This window comes from Aspergillus alliaceus (assembly GCF_009176365.1).
Source record: "Aspergillus alliaceus strain CBS 536.65 unplaced genomic scaffold BDW43scaffold_6, whole genome shotgun sequence".
NCBI classification, from domain to species: domain Eukaryota; kingdom Fungi; phylum Ascomycota; class Eurotiomycetes; order Eurotiales; family Aspergillaceae; genus Aspergillus; species Aspergillus alliaceus.
Window position 1 is genome coordinate 220,987 of NW_022474689.1, and position 21,242 is coordinate 242,228.

A 21,242-nucleotide genomic window follows, 5' to 3' on the forward strand; every position below is an offset into this window, starting at 1 on the left:
GCTCTTAAATGCCTCATTGCGTGGCCATGAGGAGGTAGCAAAGCTGCTTATTGACAAGGGAGCAGATGTCAATGTCCGTGATAATGATGGATGGACTCCACTCTTACATGCTTCACAAAAGGGCCATGAGGAGGTAGTAAGGCTGCTTATTGACAAGGGAGCAGATATCAATGTCCGCGATAATAACGGATGGACTCCACTATCACGCGCCTTGCTGGGTGGCCATGAGGAGGTAGCAAAGCTGCTTATTGCTATAGGTGCAGATGTTAATGCAAATAACAATAACGGATTGACTGGGATGCTCTCCTTAATAGTTGAATGAGAATCGCATTTGTTGGTGACATCTTGAATTTCCAGGAGATTTTCCACACTGTAGTAATGGCATTTTGAGTATTTCTTCGCGCACAATCAGTTCCAGATCTTCAAGATCCTAGTTTAGGGGTCCGGGACTGAGGTGTCATCCGGCTTCACATGCCGGTTGGGCGTAGTACACGTTCAGTCTTCTCCTTAATCTGCTGCCAGTATGACCTTGGTGCTGAATCAAGGTCTTGTTCCGTATCCTTAGCCAAGACCCGGTTGTTGAGTCACCCTCCACTCAAATTATACACGGTACAGTATATAAGACGGATGTTCATCGTCTGTTGTTCTACCATCCGATTCGACATGGTCAAGGAAGCGCAGTCGACCAGATTGGGATTGATCTAGTGGCGGAGAACATTCACCACGGAGAGAAAAGCTATATTCGGAAGCCATACGTTCGCGGCCGAAGTCACCGGGGTTGGGCAATACGATGGAGAAGGTTCCCAAGTGCCTAGCTTGGGAAGCAATATAATTGTTGAGAGGTGTGAGTGGCACCTCAAGGCATAGGATGTCACCAAGGAGCCTAACATCGTTCATTAGCTTTCTAATGGGAATTTATCTTCTATTGGGGTGACTGATGCTGACAAGCTAAGAATAATAACAAGCAGAATCATTGTGTCGTACCACTTAGCTCCTGCACAGTCTGTAGTAAGCACCTCAATTCGTGGATGGCAGGATACGGACAGCAAAGTCACTGTTGACAGTTTGCCAGATCCGCCAGGCACTCTAGTTAGTGGTTTGGCTAGTATAGAACCTTCCATGCACCCAAGGATCGCCCGTACAGGATCCATACGTATATCCGTATGTTATTATTGCAGATTACGGTTTTATACGTTATCATTAAAATACACGGAAGATTGATATTCCATGGACTTGCCAATTACAGTTTAGCTCTGTTTTAAATGAGGTTTCGGAAAAGAAATCAGAAGTATAAATATTTGCACCGGTATTGCATCCAGCTGTAGCATGGACATTTGATGTATCTGCCGTAGTATAAGGTGTAACAATCAAATTAATACTCTCCTAAAGGCACGAAACGAATCGATACAGTAAGAGTCGAAAGCAGATTCCCCCGTGGGGACTTAACATCATTTACCATACTGTATATTATAGGAAGCTCTTAGCATTCTACCCTCCATTTCCATCAGCTCAGACGGGGTTGAAGCGTCGAGCGTACTTTGCGAGCTGACTTCTCTTCTGTACTCTGCATATCTCTTTTCAAATCTTAGTTTTGCGGCTTTCTCCTACTCCCGTAGTGGCTTATAATCCCGGCGTTTTCTTCTTTGAACCATTCAAGGAACTTCATCCCTCGAAACAGAACCGATGCATATATTTCACCCCAGAAAGGTGCAAGGTGCCGGTGGCTTTGCTATGATAAGGACAATCAGCGGGCGGTGGCACTCCAAAAAGCTATCAAGGAAATGCAATGTGGTTGCATGATACATGTAGCAGGTTGGGTTTAGTCACATCTGGGGGGATTAGTTACTCCCAATACAGCTTTATTTTTGTATTCCGATGCGCCCACTCAAAAGTCTTATTCTATCACCATCCAGGCCATATTGTCTACAACAATAGCACAGTCTCCGTCATGAGAAGAAATAGAGGAAGACCAAAGCTATGGAGAGGTAGGAAAAATGGAGGACGTTGGGGGTGGATTAAGCCATATCGCCAGGTCTCTCTCCTAACCCCTTCCAGAACCCGCCTATATATTCTGTTGGATATTTACAATAATTTATAATGGGCTCATTGAGCGTTAATATCCAATACATTTCAAGACACGATACAGCTAAGCAGGGGTAGTTAGTAGACTAGCGTAATGCAGACTAGGGCAGTTTTCGGGCACGGGCCGAGAAACAATACGTGTGTCCGGAGAGGAATCTGTTTTCGACTCTCATGTACCCTAACCTTTTTGAAAATGAAAGGACCTATTTTTCTTGATCTGTGCAAATGAGTTAAATGAGATCCCAGAAAACTACCCTTGATCATCCCAAATCCCAGTATCTATCCCAAGTCAATCTACGTAGTCCAGAGATGAACCCCCCAAAGCTGATCGACCACCCAACGCACCACAAAACTTCGACGGCGCAATACTCTCCGGCAGGTAAAGGTACCAGTCATTCTCGTCTACTACCACACTCAAAAGTCCTCGTCAACGCCGTGCATTCATAATACGGGGGATAAAACCCGCTATCCTCCCAGTCAACGATCCCAGGAACAATATAATCCCTATCGGAATCAGGATCCTGCTTCACCATGATATTATCAGTCCTAACATCACCAGCTGTACTGCTTCGTCGTTGTGATATCCTTGAACAGGGCGCATTCGTCGACACGCATCTCCTTGGCCACCTTCTCCGCAGACACCACCGAGTGCATTGTCTCCCTCTTTTCGGATGGCTCTCAGCCGGGAGAAGATATCGTTCAGCTGGCGTTGTACGGACACTTTCGCTTCGCGTGATAAGCTAGGCTATACCTTCAGTCAGCGTCATGTCTGTGATGCATGTCATGAATATAACGTAAAGAGGGACCGAACGCGATCAGGCCATGGGGTCTGGGCGCGCGAATACCAAGCGCACGTTTCATTTTTAAGTACTGCATGCTCGTGTATTCTGTGCAATCGCTTATTCCCAGTTATGACTTTGGCGACAATGTCCTCACTGCACTTCACTTCACCACTACACCTCTGACGGAAAGCTCCCAGAGCTCTGGAGAATCCCAGAGGAGGCTCTTTCAGGGATGATATAAGCGATTTCTCTGCGTCCGGTGACCCATCATCTAAGAATTTCGTTGAATACCGCGCAAGCAAGGACACCACCACATATTTCTCGGAGAACAACGACATCAGCTCCGCGGTTGGGGTTTTTTCTCCAATGTGGGCCAGGAATTTCTGCATAAGATCCCTGTTCCCTTGTGCCGCATTTTTGTGGGATAGGGAAACAGGTAGAGTGTCGGCCACGTTGACTAGTGGAAACTAGAAGCCGCTTGCGATGGGTTCTTTTGACTTGCTGGAAGAGTGGGTTGGTTCATATCCTTGGAATTGGGTTAGTTCAGGTGTCCAAAGGTCTGGAGAACTTGGGATAGTTCCATTGCCAATCAAGTGAGGTTGAAAGGAGTTCAGTCATGCCACGTCAACCCTGTACGATCCAATTTAATTCACTACTGTCAATAACACTCCCCCCTCTTTTCAGAGAAGCAAACCAAGTAATCCCCGCTAAAGCCCCTCGGTCGAGCCCGCCCTGGATAACACACATTATATCATTCCTACGGCGGTGCGAGCGAAAAGAGGTTGTTTGGAATAGGTAGAAGACAGGTTTGAATGTACGGTTTTTAGGTGAAGGGATTAGGATTAGGAGGTTGGACAAGGAGAGATGGACAAGGAGAGATGGATGTGACATAGTTTTGGTGGAGGTTATGTTTGTATTTTATATACATGAATGGGGAAGAGTGACCTCGAGAGGTAGAAATCCTGGACTAGAATCAGAGTGATACGACTGAGTAAGTCTCTGAAATTAAGCAATAGTAAAAGAACCTCTGAGTTTATTTCAGATGGCATAAAAAGGTTTTCCTTTTTTATAACAATTGTCTAAGGAATTGGATTTCGACTTCTCTCGCCCAGTGATCGGCGAACAAGGCCCACCAAGTTCTGCTGCGAACTCCATTATATTTAGGGCCAGAGCGCACTGTATACATTATCATCCAGGTAGCATTTACATTGATTGATTGAATTCGAATTTTTAATTATGCTATGTCGTAACTCATAACGTCAAGAGAGGAGAACAAAAACTGTAGACGCTTGGTCTAGGTATAGTCTAAATCTAGAAAGGACAGAGAAAGAACTAAAAACTTAAGCGGGCACACCACCGGTGCCAAAGAGCTCCAGCTTGATGCGGTCTTCGCTCACACCCAGCTCGGCCAGCGCAGCACGGGTCGAGGTCATGAACTTATCTGGGCCACAGACGTAGTATTCTGTCTTGGCATCATCAAGGAACAGGCCCTTGGTCTTGTCCAGCTTGGACAGGTCAACACGACCTTCGTAGTCGTAATCTACACCCTGCTGGTCCTCGGCGGAGGGGTGGGTGTTGAAGAAAGTGGCGTGCAGGCTCGGGTACTTCTCGGCCAGGGACTCGATGTCCTTCTTGAATGCGCGCGCAGCTGTGGAGCGTGCGCCGTGGATGAAGTGGATCTGGCGCTGGGGGGCATCCGGAGGGTTCGAGGTGAGGGTTTTCAAGATGGAGGTCAGTGGCGTCAGACCGACCCCAGCGGCGATGAGGACAATGGGACTGGGGCTCTCGGCGTCAGAGAGGAAGAAGTCACCGTAGGGGTGGGAAACCTTGACGACATCGCCCTCGTTGATCTTGGCGTGCAAGATGTTCGACACATATCCTGGGTGTGCGGTAGCGTTCGGGTCGCTGGTGTTGAGGCCTGCCTCCCTCTTGACGCTGATCCGGTAGTAGTCCGACCGCGGGGCGTCACTCAGGGAGTACTGGCGGCACTGGGGGAACTTAAGGGAGTCCACGAAGACCTGGACCGAGATATACTGGCCGGGCCGGAACTTGGGGAGGGGCTTGCCATCGACGGGCTCGAGGTAGAATGAGGTGATCTCTGACGACTCGGGAACCTTCTTCGCGATGCGGAACTCGCGGAAGTCTGTCCATCCGTCGGCCTGCTTGTATAGTTCGGCCTCACGACCGATCATGATGTTGGCCAGCTGCCAGTATGCGGTAGCCCAGGCATCGAGGATTTCGGGGGTGAGCGCAGCGCCCAGGACCTGGCCCATGGCCTCCAGCAGGTACTTGCCCACAATCTGGTACTGGTCGGGCTGGATGTACAGCGACGCATGCTTGTTGCAGATCAATTCAACGGCCGGGCCGAGGGCTCCAAGGTTATCGATATTCGAGGCATAGGCGAAGAGCGCCCCCGCCAGCGCGCGGGGCTGGTGACCGTTGACCTTGTTGGCGTTGTTGAAGACGGAATTCAATTCGGGGTGGGCCGTGAGCATGTTATTGTAGAAGACGGTAGTGATGTCCGTGCCGTGCTGCTGGAGGACAGGCACGGTAGCCTTGATGAGCTGGATCTGTTCGGGGGAGAGAGACATGCTGAAGTGCGGTTCAGTGATAGCGGTGAAACGATGAGAGGGGAAACTGTCGTCCACCAGGGATACCCCTCCGACGGTATTTATACCACGGATGTAGCCCATGCCCTCTGGCTCCTGGTCGCCATTTTCTCTACCTTTTCCCCTTTAGTTCCTGGTCTCCGGCCGAATGTCAACACCGGGATGTGGATCTGGTAAAATTTTCTATCGAACGCCGCTGTTTGGTGGGCATCTCCGCGGCTCCAGGTGCATCTCCGCGGGGTATGGACGACCTCAAGTGGCTCAAGGAATCTTCCCTCAGGGAATCGGGGCCAAGACGATGATAAGCCGCTTATCTTCGCCTATGCTGATTGGCAGATCGTCAGGAATCGCACAGCGAACCCCCCATATGGCCAGCAAGGAAGATCCCCCCATGTTGAACAATCGTCGTCAGGACTGATGTTGCCTTGTTGCCTTCTCCCCCGCAAGTCCATGGGCTCAACTTGGCAGAGTTCGCGATGCGAATAGCCATGAAGACCCTGAGACTCTTCGTATTTTGTCAGCCCATTCGTCGGGAGTTCTCGGAAAGTGGTCCGTGTTCACTGAATTCTCGGCGTTTCGAGTGGGAAGACCTGGTTCAGTGGCACCATTTTCACGGCGAGGATCGAGTCGGAATATAGAAATCCCGTAAGACTTTCATAATCATCATCAAATGATTCATAATAGGGCCGTCGACTAGGACGGAAACCTTCAAGGACGCAAGAGCCCAAGTCATGAGATCATCAATGTTCGACTCCCACACTTTCGGCATTCTTGGTGGACCCTCGGGGTGATAGCTTGGCAGCTCATTGTTCTACTCGACCTAATGTTCTATGAATCCCATGTAAAGATCTGCGACTCAATGGATTGAACAGCAAAAGACAAGAAAAGGAAAGGAAAGGAAAGGAAAGGAAAATATCTATGCTGTAGCTTAAAAATGTGAGATCACATTTTCCTAAAGATTCCTGCTTTACTAGCAGCTTCCTCTACTCGGTCTACAAGTTAAATCTCGTTCTAGAAATACTCACCCACGGTCGACGGGTCTAGATTTCGGTCCCTCCGACCAGTAAGGGCAAGAATCCCTACCATAAAAGCTCTCGATCAGGTCGGGTTGGCGGGCGATAGCCATGGAAATATCTCTTGCGGCTTGCCTCCAATTACTGGGAAATCGCTGCGTCTGGGGCCAACCCGGGCTAATCAAAGTTCAGTCTTCGTCGTCAAAAGAATCAGCTGAAGTCATGACGTCTACCTTGCACCCAGACACGAAGCTGCACCGGAGTACAAAATCTGGTTGCACGGTCAGCGGGGGGTGGTCAGTAGTTATATAATCAAGAGCGTCTGGCAGAAGCTGGTCGGCGGTGACAATCGTGTTGATTGACGATCGAGCCGGACCGGAAAGTCCACACAGCAAGATGAAGTTTTCGCGGGGAGCTCGCGCCGATCGCGCCGATCGCACTGACACCCCGGTGTACCGGTCCACTCGAAGGCAGCTGCCTATGTTGCAACTGAAAGACACTGTGCGGAACAATGTCATTGCCGTGATAGGAGAGTTCGTCGGGACCTTCCTGTTCTTATTCTTTTCGTTTGCAGGCACCCAGGTATCCAATACCCCCAAGCCGGTCGATGGTGCTCCGCCAAATACATCGAATTTGCTATATTCGTCCTTGTCATTCGGGTTTTCCTTGATGGTCAACGTCTGGGCCTTTTACCGAGTGACCGGGGGCCTCTTCAATCCAGCGGTAACGTTGTGTATCCACCCCCCCCCCCTTGTTTCGAGACTAACGGTTATAGGTCACGCTGGCGCTATGCCTCGTGGGAGGCCTGTCCCCCGTTCGTGGAGTCCTGGTCTTCGCAGCTCAGATCGTGGGCGGCATTGCGTCGGCCGGGGTGGTCAGCGCACTGTTCCCGGGAGACTTGAACGTAGGAACCCGTCTGGGAGGGGGTGCCTCCATATCCCAGGGGCTATTCATCGAGATGTTCCTCACTGCGCAACTAGTATTTGTGATCATCATGCTAGCGGTGGTGAAGCATAAATCCACCTTTCTGGCCCCGGTGGGCATTGGTATGGTTTTCTTCGTCACTGAAATGATCGGTACGTCTGCCGCGTGTAGTGCAATGATATATCCCCAATGCTGAGTGACGTAGGCGACTACTATACCGGCGGCTCCCTCAATCCCGCTCGCTCCCTCGGTCCAGACGTCATCAACCGCAGCTTCCCGGGCTATCATTGGATCTATTGGGTCGGGCCATTGCTAGGATCATTGCTAGCGTGCGGTTTCTTCGGAGTCCTGAAGATGCTAGAATACCAGACCGTTAATCCAGGACAAGACTTCAATGAGTGGGAAGCCAAGAATGGAGCAGGATCGTGGGATGGATCTCAGAATCGGGCGTCGGCCCAACTCTCCGACACGACCACATTGGACCGGGCGCACTCGCCGACTACTAGCCATGGAGTGCAGCCACAACAGGTCAATGGAGCGGAGCAGGTTTAGTGGCTAGATGCTGGGGCCTTATCTGGGTTTCGACACGCCACAAACCTTACAACCGGCGCCATGATCCTTGGAAATGGCTGTACTCGGGTGTGTCTCGTATGATGGATTAAAAACGTAGTCGGTGCAACATGGGGGAACTTATGACCATTCCAGTTCTCGGCATGTATTCATCACATTCATATTAAGTAAGGATTAATGTCTGTTTGATAGCGTGGGGACTGCAAGTAGTGTTTGATGGAGAGGATGGAGAAGGGGCTTCGGGAGTCAATGCGATCACGTTTCATGTACTAATCCCTTTTGGGCGTTCCGTGTATCCATTTCGGATTAGTCTCGAATCAGATAGCCACTTACAAGGACCTCATCAAATCAGATCAAAAGGTCCATTATTGAGATGAAATGGATTTGAGACATAAGTTGGAATCCTTCCATCATGTCCAAGATCTTCTTGAATGCTAACAGGAAGTGTGACACAATTTTTCTACCGTTGCGTGACACTCACTAAATAATATGTGTCATTCTATTCCGTTCGAACCCTATCGACATGGGGGAACGCGCAACTCTTGCAAGTATCCCTGTACGTTAAAATGTCGACGTAAGGAGTCTTTGTCCTATCCTCTCTCGGACAAGGGCATTGTGGTTTGACTTGATCCGTAGTGAAATTGCGATCACTCGTATTAAGTTGATTATTGGTGCATTAGTTAGCGGAACTCAGGGAGCCATCGGAACCCTAACTCCGCCCCTTCTATCGTATAGGATCGCGGCAAACCCATTATCTTCTTCCCCGGTGGTCTATCCATAGATATGTCTCCTATGATGGAGGTAAGAATAACCGATTACGGAGGAGACTAGAGGAATCCACCTCATCGTGGTGATTTTCGTCACAGTGTTGCATAAGAATCCAGACTCCTTGACTTCTCGGATCGACAGACCCACGTCTGGGTGCCATGTGGAGCATCCCCGAACTTATTGGCTACCCATGTAATAGTTATACGGCTTGCAAGGTTTGGCTGCTTGTCCGGAGCGGAAAAGGTCAAAGGAATTGCAATTCCCTGACCGTCGCGTCGCTGAATAAGGGGGATTTATTCCAACCGATACTGGCACTGGATGGTCCAGAGATGTCCATCCTTACCCCATTGAGAGGCGACCCGTTCGCTACTCCACTGTATTGCAACATTCTCGACGCCGATAGGGGTATAGTTCCCATTTCAGGCGCAGCTTAAACTTCGGAGTATCCACGAATCCACTTGAATAGTCTGCGATCCTGTTCCCTGGCTTTCCCATGCATATTCCTTAAGACCCCACGCCTTCCGCAGCGGCTGTCTTTTGACTCGGACAACAACAGAAACTGCGGTAGCAGTGTATTTCTGCACACGGAAGCCCTCCCTTTTGGACGCGATACACACCGTCAAGGGAGCAGCATGGCTAAGATGGAATCACAACCGGCTGTCGAGGCTCGTGAAGCCGGTCTGGCGGATCCCGGAGATCTGGAGTTACTGGGTGGGTGTTTCCTTCTAGCGACATCCTATGCGATGGCACACGGCAAAAAGTAGGCCTGTTATCGCTAACTTGCCCAGCGAAAATGGGTTACAAACAGGAACTGCGGCGACAATATTCTACCGTGCAGATTTTCGCCGTCGCGTTCAGTATCATGGGTTTGGTCCCGTCAATCGCCTCGACGATCGCGTTTTCGTTGCCTGCTGGGCCTGCGGGTATGATTTGGGTTTGTTCTTCCCTAATCTGTATTCCTTATATCAGGCTGGCTGGGCGCTAATGATGTAGGGCTGGTTCACCGCGAGTATCTTGATCTTCACTGTCGGCCTTGCGATGGTAGAATTCCCCCCGGATACAAAACATCGATCGCAACAACGCACTAATGATGACAGGCTGATATGGCGTCCGCGATGCCCACTGCCGGAGGTCTCTATTGGTGGACGCATTACTTCGCCGGCGACAAGTACAAGAAAGTGTTGAGCTTCCTGGTCGGATACAGCAATACATTGGGGTTGATTGGAGGAATATGCTCGGTGGATTGTAAGGATGGGCAACCCTCCCTTGTCGCACAGGCACCAGGCTAATGAACAGACACACTATCACTGATGATCCTTGCCTGTGTCTCTATCACGCGTGATGGGGACTGGTCGGCCTCGAACGGTATCATCTACGGCGTCTACGTCGGCCTCATCCTCATCCATGCCCTCTGCGCTATCTTTACCAACCAGATTATGCCCAAGATCCAAAACTTCTGCATCTTCATCAATATCGCCATCATCGTCGCGACCGTTGTCGCTCTTCCTGTCGGCAAGGTCACACGCGGCGGATCGCTCAATTCGGGATCATTTGTCTATGGCCACGTCGATAATCTTACCACTTGGCCGACCGGGTGGACGTTTGTCCTCTCCTTCTTGGCCCCTATCTGGTCCATTGGGTTCTTTGATTCATGTGTACATATGAGCGAGGAGGCACTGCACGCTGCGAAGGCCGTCCCCTTAGGAATCATCTGGTCCGCGGGCTGTGCGTGTGTGTTGGGCTTCCTGGTTCTATCGATCATCGCAGCCTGTATGAATCCCGACGTCAGCGCGACATTGAGTTCGGTTTATGGCCAACCGATGGCACAGGTAGGGCTTCGCATATTGTCCCCATTTCATTCGCATGGACGTGACTCACGGAATCAACAGATTTACTTTGACGCACTGGGCAAGCGAGGTGCTCTTGGCTTCATGGGCGTGCTGATCGTCATTCAATTCCTCATCGGTCTCAGTCTGGTACGTCGCTCTCCTGGAACTTGACCAGCACCATTCAAAAGTCCAAAACTAATGTCTATGGCATGAGACAGATCGTCGCCGCCTCCCGCCAGGCCTGGGCCTTCTCCCGCGACGGAGCCCTCCCCTTCTCAAGTTACTTCCGCCATGTCAGCAAGCGCGTCCGCTACCAGCCCGTGCGTGCCATCTGTGGCCTGGTCGTCATATCCATCATCTTCGGCCTACTGTGCCTAATCAATTCGGTCGCCGCGAACGCGCTCTTCTCCTTATTCGTTGCTTCTAACTACGTCGCCTGGGGCATACCCATCCTCTGCCGATTGATCTGGGGCAAGGCGCGCTTCCGACCGGGAGAATTCTACACCGGTGTACTCAGTCGTCCCATTGCGACCGTTGCTGTCGTTTGGTTGGTCTTCGGATTAATCCTGTCCATGTTCCCTAGCACGGGACCAAATCCGAGTGGTATGTTGCTTTGTTTCCTCCTACCAATGTGAATGACAGACGGGACACTAACAAGACCCTTGTAGCCAAGGATATGAACTATACAATTGTCATCAACGGCTTCGTCTGGATCGCCTCGATGACATACTACGTCCTTTTCGCGAGAAAATGGTACACAGGCCCAAAGATGACGATCGACGCGCCCCCAAGCACAACCGATTCCGCCGCATCGGGGGATGAAATGAAAGAGGAGAAACGAAATGAGTAGCCGCAGAGTCGGGTCGGGGGTGTCCCTATTTGCTTCTTGTACATTGTGCCGCTAGATTAGCACTCGGCGATATTAGAATCTTCCCCACGGTTTTTTAATGCAATACTTCATTACCCCGTATGGGTCGGCGCTCCAGATATCGAGAACAAAGACGGAGCTTGTTAATACATCAGTCGTAAAATCTACATCTATTGTATCGTCTCGTAATCTTTATATAACAGAGTTCTAGTAGTCATTACCCGTGGACCCATATAGATGTACTCCTCGTTCTAGGACCTCAATCTCATCGCCAACGGCGACATACAATCCCGCGTTTTGCTCCGCGGCCTTTTTCAAACATCGATCCTCAGGCACACAATGCATGCCTATATAGCCAAGCGCACTCTTATTCCCGTCTTCGACCGTACGGTGCTGGATTAACGTCGTACTTGGCTGTGGTTTACCTCGCTTCTTGTCTTGGGCTGGGTTATCTGTGCTGGGTATCCCGGTCTCCGGGTTCACGTTAGGCATCGTACATCTCGACGTCCGACAGACAACAGAAACAGTCGGGGCTACATCAGCACGTGGTTCTATGCTAGTGCCCTTGGGCAAAATACGGTATCGTTTCCAATTTTCCTCCTCGAACGCAGGGGCACCTGTGATCCATATATTGGCACGGAAACGGAGTGCATTGAGAGGCTGATTCTCCGGTGGAAGAAGTGCCGATGCGGCGTGCACCGAAGACAGACTGTTGATATTGATCGGCTGCTGATCCGTATAGCCGTGCACAGACGGCGTACCGATGTGTTCGAGTGGCGCCAGGTTTTTATCCGTAAGGGTGAGAGTATCCGGTGTACACCTCAAGAGCGTGAGGTCTTGATCATCTGCAATCCGCAGATATCTTTTCAATTTGGGCAACGCCGCCGCAACGGAAGGGATAGCGCCCATATCGAGGCCCTTTGCGTCGCGGGAGTGGATGCCGAATGTTTTCAACTGAATTTTGAACTCGTCGATCATGGCGGGCGTGGGTTCAAGCGGTACAATGCAGGATACCTCCGGCTTCGCGAACGGACTCCCCGCGTGAAAAAAAGCCTCGAGCCGATTGACCCAGCTGGACGTGTCAGGATCCGGGAATTTCACTAGCAAACATCCGCCGGCCTGGACCAGCGGGTCGTGCGAATCGCTCTCTTTATGCGGAAGCCATAATTCTGGCCTGATCTGGGACATGCCGGGCTTGGTGCGCTGGCTGATGAATCGCCATTTTGTCTCCATCGCAGCGTTGTTCTTGCCCATTTCCGTTGCCAGAGCGAAGCATCTGTCGTACATGAAGCCGGTCTTGGTGAGCAAGGCTCGATGGAGCTCGATAGGTCCGCATGACTTGATAGGGTGGATGTTTATCGCTTTGATTCGTATGGGTCCGTCCGTTACGGTACCTTCTGGTGCGTCGTATTGGGAGTCATATTGGTCTGCCATGTTGCTGGTCGACAGGCCCTGTTGGCGCAGGTGTTTGAGCTTCCTTCGGGTTGTTGAAGCGCCTCCATTTTGCACGACGAGTACGAAGATCAGGCTTAGTACGAAGAGTACAACCATAGCGCTGTAGGCTATTGTTGAAGCCCTCAGCGTGTCGTGAAGACCTTGCGCCGTTTCCAGAAACATTCTTCTAATTTAATTCTTCGTCCAGTCAAGGACATCCGAGAGTTTGACAGATTTCGCCTCAGCCCTAGGTATATTCAAAAAGGACACGGTCCATTATAGCGCGTGTTACCACCGTGAGGATTTAATCTTGGGGGGGGAGGGGGCGCCTTTGACGGCATTAATAGTATCGCACTTCCAGAAGTGCTAATTCCGTTTTCGGGAGTTTGTCGGAGTGGGTCCACAAAATACGACAGAAAGCGCGGAATCACGACTAATTTGCACAGTTGCACCGCAATACCCGTTCTTTAAATCCGACTGTCCAAGGTCAGATTACGAATCGGTGAAAATCTAGATCCTGGGGTCATTTGTCTTCACCTGGTGGGTCTTTTTGCGCCTTCGGACTCAATTCAAACCCTCGGAATATAATTCCGTACCTGAGAGCTATTCCCTAGGCAAAGGCCTGCATTTCTGTATATATTCAATCTATATTTAACTCACATTCCGATGGTAGATGGATATAATCTATGGAATTCACCGTCCGGTGGTACAATTCTTGTATTAACTAAACGTAAGAGACACTTACAACGGTCCTCTCCTTTCGTGGCCCAACCTCACGTCCTCTACCTAAAGTTCATTCTTCTCTACCGCCTGAACTCTTGCTCCTAGATTGTGTATCTACAAACTCTCTGTCTATCCTTGCTAATCGAACATTGTCCTGTCCCCCCATGTATTGGTTACTTTGGTCAAGATCTTGATACAGGGCCCTGGGCCTTAGTGGTAACTTCTGCCGAAACTAAACGGACATTGACACAAAGTTCGCAAGAGATATAGAGAAATGAGCAAAGGGACAATCATATGAGCCATTACTCAGGCCGTCCAGGTGACAATTTAGTGGCAAAACCTATCTTTGACACATGCGTCGATAGATCTTGCCTTGCAACCAGACAGACGGCAGAAATCCCACCACATTTCTTTACTTAGTGCAGTGAACTCTTTAACTACCCTATATCTCCAAGAGAAGGGTCAAAAAATACTTTCCCTTGTAGGTGGGCAGAGTTACTTACTCGAAGTCTGTTGTATACTAGCTAAAAAATAGTTACAGCTATTAACTTGGATCAGGGGATTAAACCTTCCACTATTCAGAGAGCTCCTCTGATAGTGGAGTTCGAGAAGGTTTTTGACCGAGCTCCTAACGCTCCATTAGAGCATGGCATGGTGTTCACAGTGGCAGAGCTTCTCGAATGGTCTGACCTTGTATTTACTTGGCCTGAGGGCGACTTTGTTTAGCTCTATCCTCCTTTTTCTATCGACGTATTTCACGGAATCACCACTGTCGAGACAAAACACTCAAACTTTCAGACGGGGCCATTGCCACAGGACCTTTCTGGCGAGTCTGAATCCGTGGAACCTTCTTTGCCCAGGGATCTATGTTAGTATTGTATTCTTGGCGTGCGCATTTGGCTTCTCGGTGTTATCGTCACTGAAAAAGCCGGAAGCCTCGAGAAGTGGTCACGGTAAGGGCTAGATATCTTATATATCCCACATATAGTTAACGCACGAACAGCTGACTCCCGAGCAGAATAGAGATGTCCTCTCGTTCCACACCCCACCCTCCTCCAGGTATGAAGTACAAACATACTTCGGTACTTTACCAAGGAAGGTCGTATAAGCTCGGCAAGTAATACGTTACTGTTTATCGCTACCTCTCACTTCTTCACCTCACACTTCTTTATCTCTTACCCTTTTACCAACCACCTCTCGTAGCTTTCCTTTCCTCGAGCGCTTGTTTATGATTCCTTCCTCACCACTCGTTCTCCTATCTTTCCTCTTTTGTTTTCTAGGCACTTCTTTATTATTGGATTTGTTTTGACCCGTATCCCTTGTCAAGCGTCTGAAAAGTTCTTGTTGCTTTATTATTTATCTTACTCTGTCTATCCGCGATACAATGCCCAGCTATAGTGGCCTTCTATCTCCACGCTCGCCTGAGCTGGATGGAGATTTGGACGACTAATATGAAACACCATGTTGCTCGGCAACTAGAGTACAATGGAGAGATCCTTCCGTGAGTACTGCCGATACGCCGCCCCGGAGTCTGCATCAGGGACAATATTAGCCTATCGTAACCAAGATCTAGTATCCAGTTCATCGAGGCTGGCTGCCCAATCGCGTCAAATTGACTGGCACATAGTATATTATAGCTTTATTAGCGGCCTCTGTTAGACAGCCGGGCTGCTATGCTCCTACTAGATATGGTACAGCGCAAGGGGAACTAGTCGGCCTTACTTTGTGCTCCGATCCGGCAATTGTTACGCGATCTAGAGAACTGGGTTTTCGAGTATCCAAATGGCAAAACGGATGAAGCTGACTAGTAAGCCAGCATCGACCGATCCTCGTCGGCAGGGGTCGTTCATGGAAGTGCTTGAACTGCAGCGGGAATGCGCCTACGTCAGGATGGCCACCATCTGTGCTTTCTGGTAAGTAGCCCCATATGCTACTTTTATGTACTAGGGTGGTTCGCTAATGGTTTCGTCTTAGGTCCCCGTCGGTTCTACGTTAGTGGCGGATCACCATCTGGATTCCCGCCCGTGCCTCCAACCGCCTCGACGGCCAGACGAGTGCCCTTTGAAGGCTCCATATCGACCGGCATGCCGTTCTCCACGGCCTCGTGGGTGGGCAAGGGGCGTGCCGGTCGACATGCGGGTTTCGAGAGCGCGAGGCGCGGTGCATCTGCGTCATTTCGTATTGATGATGATGTGATCTGATTAGCTGACGAGTAAAATCGCAGAATAAACAAATTTCTATTGGTTAGCTTTTCTTTTGGCTTACTCTTATTTGCTGGAATCATGTGCGCCAGCGAAGAGCGCACGTCAAGACCCTGCACCCGGATCTGCCGTTCGCCTCCAGGTCAAAAGGATAGGATACAGCTGACTGACCGTATGTAGTCGGTGTGCCTCGGCGACGGGGATCGACACGCCCTCATAGTCCACTCAGCGACAGACGAGCTGCTAGAGCGTATCGCCGGATGTAGCGCAGACCAATGTGCCCTTAGGGCATGCTAATCCTTTTAATCGGGGAAGAGGCGGCTCACTCCCGGTGTCTTAGTATGCCTAGTTTAGCAATCGTCGTTGATGATGCAAGCCACGGCTTAGGATTCTTCTATCCAGGTATGATCTGCCCTAACCAGAACCAACAGATGATACGTCAGGATTTGCTTGTTCAAGCTGGAGAAACCCCAAGCTCGCCAATAGTCCTCCTTGAACCCATGCTCTCCAGAGCCTAAGAGGGATGAAGCGTTGCGCCCTCCTAGGATGAGTTTATTTATGGAATCTACTGCCTGCAAGGGGGCCGTTATGCCCGTAGAAGCAGAAGATGCCGCGCGAGCACTGACATCCCCAAGTTACTCCTCCCTGCCCTTAGCCTCCTCCTCCCCTTTCTGTCTTTCCTCTATCCCGTCTGGCCACCGCCGCACTTGCCGCTGCTTCGCTGGTCCTTCTGCTGTCATTTATTTCATCGAATCTTCCTTGACGATGCTCGCAATGCCTGCCATCATGAGCCTAAAGTATCAGAAATACTTAATAGGGTGTGTTGGTAAGTCACCGAGAACTCCTTTCATTATTATTATTATATACTGACAAAGTTCACAGGTCCAATGGGCGGCTTCCTTTGTTGGCCGATGCCAACAACACTAGAATTTTCCTTAAGTATTACCCCTTGGTATACTTTCATTGATCGTATAATAACTAATACATAAGCAGTGCCCAAAAATATAGTACCTTTACTGGATGAATGAAGATAAGACTTATTTGGTTAGACCGACGAATGGAATCGTCCTAAGCGCTTCGAGAACTTATGCTTTTCATAAACTAACCACATCATCGGCGAAGGAGGCCTCCGTAAGCAATATTTCATTTAATGGCCTCGGACTAGAGCTTGATATTCCAGAATTGAAACTTTCCCGGCAATAGCACGGTGTGCTAAGGCAACTCGCAGATGATTAGCAATACCCAAGTTAGCTTCGACGAGTCTCTGTAGTGTATACTCTTTCTACTTTTAAGTCGATTATATCAATGCATATCTTGGGTAAAAGCTATCTATCTATCTATATATATGGAATTTTCACAATAGGGTTGGATCTACAATAGCACACTTCAGCCTGTCGATGTGGGTTCGGTACTCGGCGTGTCGGAAACGGGCCGATGGATCTCTAGAACGGGGCCCCGGTCTCTGAAAGTCTAGATCCAAGCTTCTTCCGGGAACGGAAGTGGAGGCTCTGAATTTTGTTGAATATAAAGTCTAGAAGAACCTAAAGCGGTGATTGAGATCAAGAGATTTTCTCGAGTATGAGCAACTCGATATGCACTGGCGAGCCCTAAGCTCTGAATGCTGAGCCCGGTAGTCTTAACAATAACTCATTATGTCACTTATATATGTTATATGGCTAATATTCTTAAGTCTCCAAGACTTGAAAGTGTGACATAACCGAACAATGTCTTGTGGCCAGAAACCAGATCCATATATCCAAGTGGATCGATCCACCATCGCCAAGACCTTGACGTCTTTCGTCCCACCTACACCGATCACCAGTCAATTGCCTCGATCTCTCTACTTCTCACATCACCACCATGGCCTCCGACTCACGTAGAAATGCCAGTAATCAGCGCGGTAAATACACCGCTAGAGCATGTGAAGAATGTCGACGTCGTCGAGCGAAGGTCAGTTCAAGTGATACATATAAACCAACAAGGGGACGAACATCAATGGGCTATGATTTGTAATACTAACAAACCCATCAGTGCGACGGAAAGAAACCCGGTTGCTCCAGATGCTTACAATGGCACATTCCATGCCAGTATTCTGTGGCAGAGGACGGTCGAAGACCGGCTTCTAAAACGTACGTGCTTCTTCTACGGCAGAGGATAGAATCGTTAGAAAGGCTGCTGGAACGACATGGTATCGATGCGAGGGAACCGCCTACACCAGTCCAGCAGCCATTGAATAGAAAAGTAAATGGCAGCATACAACCAGACGACATTTCATCCGATATAGACGACCTTGCCGAAGGTTTCAAAGGCAGACTTGCTCTGGATGAGTCGTTGAATTTTGACCAAGACGGTGAGATGCGGTATTTCGGGCCCACTAGCGGACGCCTTCAGTTTCAGTCCTCGACCTCCAGCAATGGCGTTAGTGTCAATGGATCCTCCTTTTCGGTCTCCCCGCCGGACCAAGTATCCGATAGCTTTGGGTATATCGATCCTATCGACCCGGTCACGGCCGGGCTTGGGGTCCCAAAGGATGTACAGAACCACTTGATCGACTTGTACTTCAAGTGGGAGCAACCATGGTATGCTATTGTGGACGAGGATCTCTTCCGGGAAAGCATGAATAGTGGCGGACGATACTGGACTCCGCTGTTGCACAATTGCATCCTTGCTTTGGGATCGCGGTATTCCGACCGCGTAGATGTGCGACTGGATCCTGATGATCCTAATACAGCGGGGAAAATGTTTCTTGAAGAAGCGAAACCCCAACTTCACAGAGAGATGGAGAGTCCCAGTTTGACTACAATCCAGGCGTTGGGTCTTATTGGAATGGTGTACATCGTAAGATGCAGGACTCCTGTCAGGTATTAGTACATACTAATGGGGAACAGGCGATGGGTGCTGACGCTGCAGGCTGGCTGCACCACGGCATGGCAAACCGGTTGAGTCTTGATATGGGGTTAAACCTAGACCCGGCCGGATTTGAAGAGGCGAATACATTGCCTCAACGGGAAATCCAGCTCAGGAGACAGATATACTGGACTCTGTATTGTCATGACAAACTGTCATCTAGCTATACGGGACGGATTTGTTCCATGCTTGTAAGTCCCTGCTAGGTGGTAGATGGCCTTGAAAGTGTGCTGACCGTGCCAGGACTCGCAAGGTGCTGTCAAGATGCCAGACGATGACCCAGTGATCGATACAGAAATTAGTCCTACGCAAAAAGCATTCAGACTACTGCAAAGAGCCATGATTAGTGTCTGTCGCATACAAGAAAGGATCACATTATCACTGTATGTACTTCCCGGGCGCTCGCCTTCACAGCGCAACTAACAAATCCAGATGGGCGCCCAAACCCCTTCTTAAAGACTACCAACGACCCGCCTTCCTCAAATCCTGCCTCCTAGACTTAAGATCCTGGTTCTATGACCTCCCCAAAGAGCTAAGGGTCGATCGTGCCAACGAGATCCCTCAAGCCTACACCTTGCACATGGTGTACCACACAGCAAGAATCCTCCTCGCAAAGCCGTTCATCATGAAAGGAACCATACCGTCAAAGACGAAGGACGAAACCACAGAGCTAGCCCATTCCATCTGTCGCGAATCTGCACGCTTAATCTGTCTTGTCGCCCAGAAATACCGCCACAACTTCGGCGGATACCATCGAAGCCCAATCACCGCAACGCACTGTACCCTATCCGCAGCGTTGGTTCTTCTCGACGAAACTGAGAATCTCAATGCTCCTTCTCACAAGCACAAACTGGCCTTGTGTCTAACAGTGCTCGATGAGCTATCTAAATCATGGTATCCGGCAGGACACATCGGGCACAATCTGCGGAAGCTCTGTCGGTCTGAAATATCAGACGAGTCATTCTCTCTAGAGAATGGCTTATATCCGTTCGAAGCGAGCCCCAGTCCCCCGCTCGACATGGGTGCCGAGCTACCCAACGTCATCGACGAATCCGAATCAAATCCAAGTGTGAACCCGAGGAACGCACTAGCCAACCAACTAGAATTCTCCGTCCCAATAGGTTCACTCCCAGTCGATTATGGATTCTTCGATATCTTGAACCAAATCAATTGGGGCCGCATGTGGTAGGGTGATCATTTGTTAATCCTGTCCATGATCTGTTTGCACCCCCTACTGTATGGGGAATTTATCGCAACAACCCAAAAACCTACCAATATGAACTCCCACCCAAAATAAACATGAATCTCTTCTAAAACAACGCCCAGATCTCGATTTGTCATATATGGCATCCCATCCATCCACAAAGTTCCACCGCACTGGGTCATGACCTCATAGCGGAATACATATTCCGCCCGAAAAGCCCAATATAAAAGAACCCCCCTCAACCACCCAAACCACAAAAACACAATTTGGCAACCCCCAAAATGTCCCACCTAACCTACTACGACTACCCCGGCGTTGGCGAACGCAACCGCCAAAACTTCAAATACAGCCAAGCCGTCCGCATAAACGACCGCATCGAATGTTCCGGTCAAGGTTCGCCCGCCTGACTAATCCTCCTTTCTATCCCTCTTAGTTCAATATAACATACTAATGCAAACAAAAGGCGGCTGGGACCCCAACACGGGCGTATTCTACAAAGAAATCAATGCACAGATTGACCAGGCGTTTGCGAACGTGGATCTTGCGCTCAAGGCGGCCGGCGGGAAGGGCTGGGAGCAGGTTTATCGGGTGAATTCATATCATGTGCCGATTAATAATGAGGCGCTGGTGGCGATGGTCAGGAATTTTAGGAAGTGGGTGCCGGATCATGAGCCGATATGGACTTGTGTGGGAGTTACGAGGTTGGGGGAGGATGATATGAGGGTTGAGATTGAGGTTGTGGCGCATGTTCCGAAATAATATCTTTTTTTTGAATGTAGATAGGTAATGAAGTTAAGATTGTTTGGATTTGGTTTGAAGTGGAGGTGTGATATCTGTTGGGTTTTTGTGGTTCTTTGGGGCCAGCACAGGTGCTCTAAGGTCGAGTAAGTTCGAAAGATATGCTTTATGTGTAGGCGCTGTTCGAATTTCACGCTTATCCGTTTCACGTATCTATATTTGTATGCCTTTCGCAGTATACGAACGGGCTGTTGTGTGATGCGATTTACCGTATGATGGAGCTGGTGTAGCTCACGTGTAATGGGATTGATTGTCTTAAGGTCTAAATCTATCATACAGAGATTCCTTGGTGTTGTGGTCAGGTCACGTGGTTGCTGCCTTAGGCTCCCATAGGCTCTAACACCATATATCAATCCTGTTTAACTTCCAATCCGGTCAGGCCTTGCTCTAGGAGACTTGCGACCCTCTTAATATGGAGACGGGGAAGGTGGCTCCCCTCATTAACTACACCCATGTTAGAAGTGACGTTAATAATGATGGATTGAGATCTGTACAGTTCTTCTCAGATTGGAAATACGTATGTACCAAGA

At 49.6% G+C, this 21,242-nt stretch overlaps 8 protein-coding genes across 8 annotated transcripts in view; 5 read left to right on the forward strand and 3 right to left on the reverse strand.

Annotated features, from left to right (window-relative positions):
• The window catches only part of BDW43DRAFT_297545 (uncharacterized protein), a gene marked incomplete at both ends in the record, with an annotated part of 3,783 nt that extends 3,461 nt beyond the window's left edge, over positions 1 to 322 (forward strand). The window contains one exon of the mRNA XM_032044404.1: positions 59 to 322. Within this exon, the coding sequence (XP_031903986.1) occupies positions 59 to 322 (264 nt within the window). The remainder of the gene's footprint in view (positions 1 to 58) is intronic.
• Positions 323 to 2,477: 2,155 nt separating this feature from the next.
• BDW43DRAFT_201380 (uncharacterized protein) lies at positions 2,478 to 3,370 on the reverse strand. The gene is made up of 2 exons (XM_032039141.1): positions 2,894 to 3,370; positions 2,478 to 2,827 (listed from the first exon to the last, which is right to left on the reverse strand). Exons 1-2 carry the CDS (start codon positions 3,251 to 3,253, stop codon positions 2,609 to 2,611), a joined length of 579 nt encoding a protein of 192 aa, XP_031903987.1. The 5' UTR covers positions 3,254 to 3,370; the 3' UTR covers positions 2,478 to 2,608.
• An 834-nt stretch (positions 3,371 to 4,204) lies between these two features.
• On the reverse strand, positions 4,205 to 5,455 carry fhpA (flavohemoprotein; the record flags this gene model as incomplete). The annotated part of the gene is made up of 1 exon (XM_032044405.1): positions 4,205 to 5,455. The coding sequence occupies one exon, from the start codon at positions 5,453 to 5,455 to the stop codon at positions 4,205 to 4,207; it is 1,251 nt and encodes a 416-aa protein (XP_031903988.1).
• A 1,427-nt stretch (positions 5,456 to 6,882) lies between these two features.
• BDW43DRAFT_307432 (aquaporin) lies at positions 6,883 to 7,962 on the forward strand (the record flags this gene model as incomplete). The annotated part of the gene is made up of 3 exons (XM_032046251.1): positions 6,883 to 7,209; positions 7,262 to 7,562; positions 7,616 to 7,962. The coding sequence occupies 3 exons, from the start codon at positions 6,883 to 6,885 to the stop codon at positions 7,960 to 7,962; spliced, it is 975 nt and encodes a 324-aa protein (XP_031903989.1).
• A 2,082-nt stretch (positions 7,963 to 10,044) lies between these two features.
• BDW43DRAFT_264764 (putative GABA permease (Uga4)) lies at positions 10,045 to 11,596 on the forward strand. The gene is made up of 3 exons (XM_032040702.1): positions 10,045 to 10,724; positions 10,796 to 11,180; positions 11,246 to 11,596. Exons 1-3 carry the CDS (start codon positions 10,059 to 10,061, stop codon positions 11,425 to 11,427), a joined length of 1,233 nt encoding a protein of 410 aa, XP_031903990.1. The 5' UTR covers positions 10,045 to 10,058; the 3' UTR covers positions 11,428 to 11,596.
• A 56-nt stretch (positions 11,597 to 11,652) lies between these two features.
• Positions 11,653 to 14,410, reverse strand: BDW43DRAFT_297548 (uncharacterized protein; the record flags this gene model as incomplete). Its single annotated transcript, XM_032044406.1, has 2 exons — positions 11,653 to 13,040; positions 14,389 to 14,410. The coding sequence occupies 2 exons, from the start codon at positions 14,408 to 14,410 to the stop codon at positions 11,653 to 11,655; spliced, it is 1,410 nt and encodes a 469-aa protein (XP_031903991.1).
• A 3,134-nt stretch (positions 14,411 to 17,544) lies between these two features.
• On the forward strand, positions 17,545 to 19,899 carry BDW43DRAFT_322578 (Zn(II)2Cys6 transcription factor; the record flags this gene model as incomplete). The annotated part of the gene is made up of 5 exons (XM_032049590.1): positions 17,545 to 17,753; positions 17,835 to 18,641; positions 18,692 to 18,901; positions 18,954 to 19,093; positions 19,143 to 19,899. The coding sequence occupies exons 1-5, from the start codon at positions 17,664 to 17,666 to the stop codon at positions 19,897 to 19,899; spliced, it is 2,004 nt and encodes a 667-aa protein (XP_031903992.1). The 5' UTR covers positions 17,545 to 17,663.
• A 148-nt stretch (positions 19,900 to 20,047) lies between these two features.
• Positions 20,048 to 20,943, forward strand: BDW43DRAFT_201461 (RidA family protein). The gene is made up of 2 exons (XM_032039142.1): positions 20,048 to 20,307; positions 20,378 to 20,943. The coding sequence occupies exons 1-2, from the start codon at positions 20,196 to 20,198 to the stop codon at positions 20,671 to 20,673; spliced, it is 408 nt and encodes a 135-aa protein (XP_031903993.1). The 5' UTR covers positions 20,048 to 20,195; the 3' UTR covers positions 20,674 to 20,943.
• Positions 20,944 to 21,242: the final 299 nt, after the last annotated feature.